Source organism: Apium graveolens, chromosome 8 (assembly GCF_009905375.1).
Source record: "Apium graveolens cultivar Ventura chromosome 8, ASM990537v1, whole genome shotgun sequence".
Classification (NCBI taxonomy): domain Eukaryota; kingdom Viridiplantae; phylum Streptophyta; class Magnoliopsida; order Apiales; family Apiaceae; genus Apium; species Apium graveolens.
Genome location: NC_133654.1, coordinates 262218203 through 262228564, shown reverse-complemented (window position 1 = coordinate 262228564; position 10362 = coordinate 262218203). Strand labels below are relative to the sequence as shown.

General features: G+C 35.5%; 2 protein-coding genes across 2 annotated transcripts; both read right to left on the bottom strand.

Annotated features, from left to right (window-relative positions):
* Positions 1–808: 808 nt before the first annotated feature.
* Positions 809–5002, bottom strand: LOC141678833 (transcription initiation factor IIA subunit 2). Its single transcript, XM_074485239.1, has 4 exons — positions 4898–5002; positions 3379–3532; positions 3113–3163; positions 809–1270 (listed from the first exon to the last, which is right to left on the bottom strand). Exons 2-4 carry the CDS (start codon positions 3505–3507, stop codon positions 1130–1132), a joined length of 321 nt encoding a protein of 106 aa, XP_074341340.1. The 5' UTR covers positions 3508–3532; positions 4898–5002; the 3' UTR covers positions 809–1129.
* Positions 5003–5482: 480 nt separating this feature from the next.
* On the bottom strand, positions 5483–5941 carry LOC141680828 (uncharacterized). Its single transcript, XM_074486941.1, has one exon. It carries the CDS (start codon positions 5939–5941, stop codon positions 5483–5485), a length of 459 nt encoding a protein of 152 aa, XP_074343042.1.
* Between the last annotated feature and the right edge of the window lie 4421 nt (positions 5942–10362).

Genomic DNA, 10362 nt, shown 5'->3' with positions numbered 1-10362 from the left:
TACTTATTGGATTTTGATGGTTAACGATGTTTTCATAGAATAATATCATTTTGAAATGAATAATGTGATCTATATATATATATAATATAATTTTCAACATAAATATCATTTCGACCAAATTCTAATTATCCTTATATACCGTCTAATCTCGATTAACGATTTTTACAACCCTTCTCATACGGAGTCGCTTCGGAATCGAATTTTTCTAACTTTGACCATCATGTCTGCCCGCAACTTAGACTCTCACCTTCCTCCAAAATGTACGTGTGTTTATATATATATACTAATATCAATATTTGATGTGGTGGGTCGTGGTGTTGAGAATTAGTGGACGAGATGGACTAATGAAAAGAGACAAATTTAAGATTCAGGCCATAATCGTTTTTTCCAGAAAGTCATATATGTGGCCCTTTCTTTATCTCTCTTCCCCCTTCTCTTATTTTTTCTTTATTATTACAGTCCAAGATAAGATGCATCTTGTCCAGTCACAAACTTGTCATACACACCACTATCTTATTACATACTAACATATTTATATTCCGATGAGATTTGCTACATTATTCGAGCTGTATACGCTTTTCTTTACTATAATAGTATTATAGTACATGTACATGTTCTTAATAATCTTATCCACCCACTGGAGACAGTCTGATTTCCAAGAAGGTGAGATTTCAAAATTGATTGCTTAATTTCAAGGTCCACCTGTGAAAGCAACATACCAATAATACACCAACTCAACAGCCTACATTAGTAAATTTGAACAATAATTTGTATGAAATGGAATTCAATGCATCACAACTCGAATCCATATTTTTAACTCAGTGAGCATAATATTGCGAATGGTACCGGAACTGATAGATGTATCAGCAATTACCAAACCAAAGGATTAGTTTACAAATCCTATCGATTCAATTTTAGTAGATCATATGAACTCTTACAGTACAGAGGAAACACAAGCAAATAGAAATGCTTTACTGTCGATGGTAATACTTATTGTGTCTTATGTCTTGTTTAGATTTACTAAATTCATCTTCTACACTACAAGTCTAGCTCCCTATTCTTTACTCCCCTGGCTAGTAGTGGATATCCAGTTCAAACCTGCCTGGGGTCTCGGTGATGAGCAGACATCTCATTGTGTGAGCAGCTTCGAGTCGCACGCCACGATCTTAACCCTGCCAACGTTCTCTGAGGAATCCTCGTTCTTAAAGGTAGCATCTTGTAGGATGAAAGTCCATACATTGTCACAGAACCTGTAGGTGTGTAGATGTCCCTGATACATATCAAAAAATTGTATTCCAAATCAGAATCAAATACTAATCCTTCAAAAACATGAAATTTGAAGTGAATCGACAAGGTGGATCCAAATAACAAACAGCACAAAACACGCTAAAGGCAGACACCGCCCCCCCCCCCCAAAAAAAACAACCTAAGAAGTACATACTTGATAAGCAGATTGTCGACACAATCAATTTCCAGGGCAACGGCAGATACTGGCCGAATGACATTGTGCATACAGCCATACACACACTAAAACTTTTACATTCAAATCTGCAAGTAATAGTTGCTATAGCCAGCCTAATAAACTAAGAGAAACTTACTATTATCCTTCCAAAATGCAAGGATGGACAATAAGCAAGGGGCTAACAACTAACTTTATAAGTTGATATTAAAAGGCGAAATACATGTATACATAAGATAGGTTAGCATTAGAAATGGCAGATCAATTGAGAAAGTGGAACAATCAGTTCATACATATTGATCAGGCCTATCAGCCGACATTTCAATTTCAGCTTAAAAACTCGGTCTGATATACTACAGTTTTTCACATACCTTGTTGCTCCAGATCAGATAGTTTGCCATATGAATGGACAAAAAGATGAGTAACAGTCATAAATAGTATTTAAGAATTAATTAAACTATTACAGAGTAACAAATTATAATTGTTGTAAAGAGCAAGAACATAGATCAGTAAGAGAGATAAATTTTATAATACAAGAAGACAGTTACGGGGAGAAAGGGATATGGGCATATGGCTGTGAATTTCTTGAGCAATTAACTAAAAAGTTGGATGGGGGCGACAAGATTCACTACTACAGCAATTATTACTTAAACCCGTATTGCAAGACGTTTATTTACGCATCTCATTATGGCATGCCTCACAGCTTAAAGTTCCTATTTAGAAATTTAATTACAGCTTAAAGCTCCTATGTAGAAACTAAATTACGATAAAGCTGAGCACATACAGTAATCCTTTGAATTTACAATCCATATCAGCTACATTGTTCAGCACTTAAAGGCAATTCTGGCATACTTGATCTGATGATAGCTTATGTAACTTTTATACAAAATGACTTGGACAACATATACAAGCTTTTAAACAAAGGATGCAACCTAAGAAGCAAGGATACGGCTGCAGGGGATCCATTGATTCAACAATTATAATAATTTGGATTAGGGAGTGAAGGGGTATAAGACATATGTAACAATTTATAAATATATCTTATAAATATATACTCGATGTTATAAATGATAAAATCCATTAACAAACCTAATAGCTGTATGTGAATTGAATCAAATACATGTTATAAACATTTAAAACACAAGGATTTAAGTCAAGTCATATATTTTGTGGAAAAGCCATGAAAAAGAAAAAATTTAGTTGATATTTTTTAATATCGGAGTGTCCCCGAGAATCCAACTATCCGATTCTGGGGTGAGTGGTGGTTCGGTGATATACTGAGTGACCCAAGTATCCCTGCTTCCTAGGCTGAAACTTTTCAACCCAAAAAATCATCTTAATGGTGATTCAACATGCCAAATAAACAAAGATGCATAGATACACAAAGTACCTGGCATGCCCATTTACTATTGACCTTGAAGCTTATTTGTAACGGTTCCCAAGTTCCATACATGGAGAAACATTAACGCTGACACCATTACTAAACTGCTATTCCCCAGAATACTTTGTATATGGAAAGTCATCTAAATGTTTGAAAATGTGAAGCTTACATATTTTACGAGATACCGTTACCTATATCATCCAATATTCAGCATATCTAACAGAGCCATGAGCTATTAACTGTAAACAACATTTGTCACATCATCCATTTACCTTAATAGTCACTTTGCTCTTAACTTGGCTTTCCAGAGCTTCAGTCATTGACTGCACAAACAAATACAACATTGATCCTGATCAGAAATTGGCAACATAATCTACAAAAAGCAAAGTAAGCGTGTATTACTAAGTGTAAACACATTTATATCTAAGAATATAAAATTAAAAGACGCTAAGCTGACCAAATATTGATGCAATTAGAAATTGCCAAAAATACACGATCTAAGGGTGTAAAAGGAATGTTAAATCAAGAGATACGAAACCTTATCAAACTGAACAAGGACTTGAATTGCAAGCTCAGGACTAAGGACTCCATTATCAACCATCTCGTCCAATGTTTCAGTCAAACACATACCAATTGTTGACCTCCTATACAGCTCAAAAGTCGCCATTCTTCTTCCTTTCCTTAGTAAGGTTCTGCCAAACAATACTGAAATCATTATCTTAAAATAATAAAATTACAGATCAACACAAAACTGACAGCCTTAATCTAGCAAGCAAAATTTTACATATTTGCATATTCAATCACAAACATATACATTTACAGAGCTACATTAGGATTAAACACTTCCATTCTGCCATATGCGTAAATCAAATTAAGCAATATATATCTACAACCAGTGTTATCAAACCCCGAAACTGCAAAGGCCTCCTGAAGCATAAGCGCAATGCGCAAATTTATCGAAGACAAGTAAATACACATATATACATAGTATTTAATACAAACATTATAAAATTATAGATAGGATATTTATAAGCAAAAGTCACTTGTCATAAATGTTTAAACTATCAAATTCATCACATCAGTTAAGCATATCAATCATACAGGCGAGTATGCTGCTCTCTGTCGGATCCATTTTACAAAAAAAATAAAAATCACCAATATATTTTGCAAAGCTCGTGACAACGTCTTTTTTAGTTTTTGATCCTACACAAAACTCAACCCGACATCTGCCAAAAAATTGTATAGGTATGTGCCAAGCAAAACTCCCAACAGTAGGCATAAGAGCATACAAACTTCAATCTTATGACATTATAAGCAAATCTAACTTCTCATGTGTATCCGCTTATAGAGTCCAATTTGAGAGTAACAAAACAAGTATGCAAATATATAACAAATCAACTAATCAGATTGAAATTAAGGTATATATATATAACCACTTACAAAGCTTACGAAAAGGAATTCAGGTGGACATAAAATTAACTTATTACCTCACTAGCTCATCTTAAACCTTACCGTGATTTTGACTTAACGGGATAACAAATTATTACAGAAATCTACTACAAGTGTTTTTTTCCAAACAAAGTATTATATCCCTAGCTCATCTTACACCTTAACAGAATATAAACAATCACGGCTTACGAAAATTACGACAAGTGTTTTCTCTAACAAATTATTCACAGCAACACCGATAAGGATTATTTATTACTACTTGCACATAATTGAGCTTCAATAATTTATCATATACTATTAAAAACTCTACTAAATATGTAATTGCGAGTAAAATTCATAAAGCGCCAAAGTGTTAATTTTTATATATAGCAAATCAAAAAAAATCAAGATCAACACATAAATGTAATTACAAACATATACAGATTGTTATCGAATTCAATTCAAACATTTACGTGTGTGTGTTGTGAGAGAGGGAGAGGGGGAGAGGGAGAGAGAGAGAGAGAGAGAGAGAGAGAGAGAGAGAGAGAGAGAGATTGTGTATAATATATAGGAATTGAAAAGATATGTGTGTGTGTGAGAGAGAGAGAGACAGAGAGATTGGAAATTACAGTGATGAGCTCGAGAGAGATGAGAGAGACGAGAGAGGAGGGAGAAAAAATTGGGGCTTTTATACCCTAGTTTTGTAGCCGGTGCTTTATATAATGGTGAGATGGATAAGGAAGGGTGGAGTGAAAAGACTTTATTAGCCTTATTGTTAACGAACCTGTTGAGGTTAAAAGAGGAATAGTATTTGGATGTGGACTATGGGCCTGCATCGGGCCTGTTGGTTGACAATTTTGTGAGTGTCTGCGTGAATAAGCCCAAGACATTTTATTCTGTATGTTTCGTTTAACTGTGTTTTCTTTTACGAAATACAAATTTTATTACTCCAAATCAAATATCATGCATTGCATAATATTAATTGGAATATACCTCCAATCAAATATACGATCAGGATACATATGCAACACACGTGCTAATTCATGAGCCGACATATTTGCAGATCGTTTAACAAAATACAACTTAACGTTGTTCATACTACTAATCATATCCCGTCATTCCTCTACTACTTGTCCAACCCTCGATCTCATAGCAGCAGAGTTCCGAATCATCTGAGCAATAGTCAAGCAATCTGTCTCGATGATAATAGAGTGTCAATTCATCGTTTTAGCCCAACTCAATGCTTCCTTAACAACTATCGCCTCCACTAAAGATGGTTTCATAACCTCTAGATAAATTATGGTTTGTGCTGAGAGGAACTGACCTTCTCTCCCTTGAGCAATGATTCCAATTCTTGACTTGCCAAGATTTTCAAAATTAGCAGCGTCCACCGATATCTTAACTTCATCGAGTTGTGGCTTCGCCCAAACCACTGCACCATCGCCTGGAAACATAGGCTGAATTGATGATCCAACTTTTCTATTTTGAGCTACTTCCCATTGTGTAAGATATTCCCAAACTTTCGCTACAATTCTCATTTCCTGCCAACGCTTATTACTCCAGACCAGGTCATTCCTGGCTTTCCATATTGACCAACACAAGGTGAGCATTTTCGCTTTCTTCTCCTTCGACTGATTTGCCAACCTCGATATCAACCATACAGGAAACTCCATGGTTGTGTCAATAAATGGGTTGAATTGCTTCCAACATCTAGCCGCATACCTGCAATTGACTAAAGCATGAAATATTGACTCCTCGCCTTCGTTACAAACAGGACACAAGTTGTTAATTTGCACATGTTTAGCTTGCAACTGAGTTTTTGTTGGCAAATAATAATTAATTGAGAAAGTGGAACAATCAGTTCATACATATTGATCAGGCCTATTAGCCGACATTTCAGTTTCAAATTAAAAACTCGGTCTGATATACTGCAGTTTTATCTAGTTGATAAGTGTTGCATTTTGAGTAAAACAAGCAGTCTGCACAATTTCAGCCCAGAAAAAGGTTGGTAAATTTGCTTCATCAAGCATAGTTCGTGTAGCTTCAATAAGAGTTCTATTTTTTTTTTCAACAACTCCATTTTGCTGTGGAGTTCGAGGAGCAGAGAATTCATGTTTTATTCCATGGTCTTTGCAGAACTCTTCCATAATCATATTCTTGAACCCAGTGCCATTATCATTTCTTATGATTTTCACAGAGTCTTTGACCAATTTATCCAGTTGTTTGACATGATCAATCAGGATAGATGCAGTTTCACTTTTTGTGTGCAAGAAATACACCCACGTGTATCTGGTAAAATCATCTACTATGACCATAGCATATTTCTTCTTTGCAATATACATGACATTCACTGGACCAAATAGATCAACATGTAGTAGGTGATAAGGCTCAAGAATTGAAGATTTAGTTTTGCTCTTGAATGAAGACTCTCTTTGTTTTGCCTTTTGACATGAATCACAAAGGCCATCAGGAGTAAATATTGATTTTGGCAGTCCTCACACAAGATCTTTCTTGACTGCTTCATTTATATTGTTAAACTTTAAATGAGAGAGTTTCTTGTAACAATCCCGGCTTTCTTCAATTGATGCTCTGCTTAACATATAGATTGCAGAACCATCAGAACTTGTTGAAAGCTTGGGTTCATAAATGTTATCATGCATGTATCCCTTTAGAACAAATTTACCTGTAGATTTGCTTACAACTTCACAGTGTTCTTCAAATAAATCCACATGATAACATATGTCACAGATTTGACTAATACTCAACAGATTGTATTTAAGTCCTGAGACTAAAGCTACTTTTTCAATGATGACATTTCCAAGATTGATATTGCCATATCCCAGAGTTTTTCCCATGTTGCCATCTCCATAAGAAACTCCTGGGCCAGCTTTTTCCACAAAGTCTGATAGTAGGGCTTTATTTCCAGTCATATGTCCTGAACATCCACTATTAAAAACTATGATGTTCTTCATATTGCCCTGCAATCACAAAGACCACTAATGATTACTTTTAAGGACCCAGACTTGCTTGGATCCTTTGGCCTTATTAAGTTTGTTAACATTTACAGCGGATTTAACATCAGAGTTTATGTCAACATTTTTCTTATCAGAATTTACACTATCAGACTTTGCATCAGAACTTACACTAGAAGGAATAATGCCAATTTTCTTTAAAAAAGGTTTTATTTGATAATAATCATTGTACAAAATATGATATTCCTTACAAGTATAAATAGAATGCCATAAACTACCACAATGAAAATAAGGATTTTATGGATTAAACCTAACAGACTGACTCTTAACTCCTGACTTAGAAGGTAAGGAGTTTATATTCTTATTCTTCCTGCAAAAAGAAGCCAGATGGTTAGAATTTCCACATTTATAGCATTTCTTTCTAGGAGCATTAGGAACAGGTATATATTATTGCTTTTATTCACACCTTCTTTTCCATTCCTATTTTTCCTAGGTGGCTTTGCCTTGTTTACATTCTTAATATCTTTCAGCTTATACTCAAGCTGCTTCTTAGTCATTAAGCCTATATTGACTTCAGTTTGCTTATCCTGTTTTGATTTTTCAGAAGTTGACTCTGCCTTAACTTCTGTCTCAATATCTTCCATCTTTTCAAAATCAGACTTTACAGTTTTAGCTACAAACTTAACAAGATTTATCTTTGGCTTAACAATTTGTTTAACAGGCTAGAAACATAGGCTGAATTGATGGTCCAACTTTTCTATTTTGAGCTACTTCCCACTTTGTAAGATATTCCCAAGCTTTCGCTACAATTCTCATTTCCTTCCAGCGCTTATTACTCCAGACCAGGTCATTCATGACTCTCCATATTGACCAACACAAGGTGAGCATTTTCGTTCTCTTCTCCTTCGACTGATTTGCCAACCTCGATATCAACCATACAGGAAACTCCATGGTTGTGTCTGTGTCAATAATTGGGTTGAATTGCTTCCAACATCTAGCTGCATACCTGCAATTGACTAAAACATGAAATATTGACTCATCACCCTCGTTACAAACAAGACACAAGTTGTTAATTTGCACATGTTTAGCCTGCAACTGAGTTTTTATTGGCAAACAATAATTAATTGCTCTCAATATGAGGTTTAACACCTTAGGAGGAGCTCGGATGTTCCACATCATTTTCCAAAACTCCACATTATTAGTTTGTACCCCCATTCTCCTTTCTGTTTCTACAGCAACTTGTAGGCACTTCTAACCGTGTATTGACCTGATGTCTCCATTTTCCAGTACAGAACATCACTACTAAGCTCGTGTTCTACCACCGTATCAGAGATACACTTCTGATCCCTTTCCTCGAAAATGTCTTGAATGAGTTTTGAGTCCCAATTTTTAGTACCAGTGTGGAATAACGACATCACTTGTTGATTAATGATTGTCGGTGACCGAGTTAGAATAAAAGGATTCTCCTAGTCACTTAACCATGGCTGATTAAGGATATTAATGTCGTTTCCAGTACCAATCCTCCAAGTTGACCCTGTTGAAACCACGTTCCTGGCTTCCATGATACTTCGCCAGATGAACCCAGGACTCCCTCCCATTTTTGCTTCCAAAAAATTTGTATCTGCAAAGTATTTAGACCTGTAGACTTTAGCTACCAGGCTCTCCGGATTGGTAATTAATCTCCAACACTGTTTGCCCAACATTGCAAGATTGAAGTCCCGAAGATTCTTAAATCCCAAACCACCTGCGTGCTTGTGTCGAGTTAATCTATCCCATGACATCCAATGAATTTTAGACCTCGACTTACTGGAGGTGTCCCAATAAAACTTATTCATTTCTTTCTCAATTTCCTTAGTGAGCTCAAGAGGAAGTAAATATACGCTCATGGCATAAGACGACAATGCCTGAGCCACCATTTTAATAAGAATCTCTTTTGAGGGTTTCAAGATCTTCTTCTCATTCCAACTTCTGATGCTAGCTTTCAATCTCTCTTTCAAGTAACCAAACATCACTGTTTTGTTTCATCCCAACACATTAGGTAAACCCAAATACTTCGTAGTGTCATCCGCTTCTTTAATTAGCAACTGTTGGCATACGATATCCTTGTTATAGTCTATAACATTAGCACTGAAAAATATCGTGGATTTATCCTTATTCACCCTCTGACTAGAGGCCATCTCATACAAAGCCATCAACTCCATAACCTTGCCTGCCTCAGTTGTGTCTGCTTTACAAAATAAATAAATGTCATCAGCGAAAAACATGTGAAAACATAACACATTACATAAATATTTACATCTTAGAATAAACTATATTATGATTAGTTCTTTTATATATTTTAGTTTACACATATGTTGTACATTATAATTTTATTATTAATTGCACTTTACAAATATATGTATATTAATGTTTTAATTTAAATATTCAGTTCGGTTCGGTTATATCGGTCGGTTTGGAGGTAAAAACCGAAACCAAACCGAAAAAATTCGGTTTTTAAAATGCCAATCCGTAACCGAACCAAACCGTTAGTAAACCGTAAAATTCGGTTTGGTTGATTTGGATTGGGCGGTTTCGGTCGGTTTGGCTAATTCATGCTCAGCCCTAACTTTAGCCATATCAAGTATAAGCGCCATATACCCCTCTTTACCGAATTTCTTTTTCTTTAGATAATGCATAATTTCGAAAGAAATCATGATGTTATCAGAAATTAGCCGACCTGGTAGAAAAGCTCCTTGCGTGTCTAAGATGATCAGTTCCAACACCTTTTTGAGACGGTTGGCAATAACCTTGATAATGATTTTCATGGCAACATTACATAAGGCTATTGGACGAAGGTCCGTCAACTTGCAGGGGTGTTTTTTTTGGGGAATAAGGACAATGTTTGTAGCATTTATGTCCTCACAATCTCGCCCGTCGTAAAAAAAGTACAAACCATCTGAGTGATTCTTTCTCTGATGCATATGGAAGATGACTTCTCTGACCTCTTCTGTCGTCACATCTTCTAAAAGTGTTTGATTTTGAAGCTCAGTAACCTGAGACGAGATGCAGCTACAGATTTCTCCTCCCTGATTATGTTCTTCAGTAAAAAGTGTTTGAAAGTATCCTTTTATTATGTCCGACAA

Coding starts and splice junctions, on each gene's coding strand:
- LOC141678833 (XM_074485239.1), bottom strand. CDS start 3,507: ATGGCGACTTTTGAGCTGTATAGGAGGTCAACAATTGGTATGTGTTTG. Junction 3,164..3,378: donor TCCTTGTTCAGTTTGATAAG/GTTTCGTATCTC, acceptor TTGTTTGTGCAG/TCAATGACTGAAGCTCTGGA. Junction 1,271..3,112: donor AGAGCAAAGTGACTATTAAG/GTAAATGGATGA, acceptor GATATGTATCAG/GGACATCTACACACCTACAG.
- LOC141680828 (XM_074486941.1), bottom strand. CDS start 5,941: ATGGAGTTTCCTGTATGGTTGATATCGAGGTTGGCAAATCAGTCGAAG.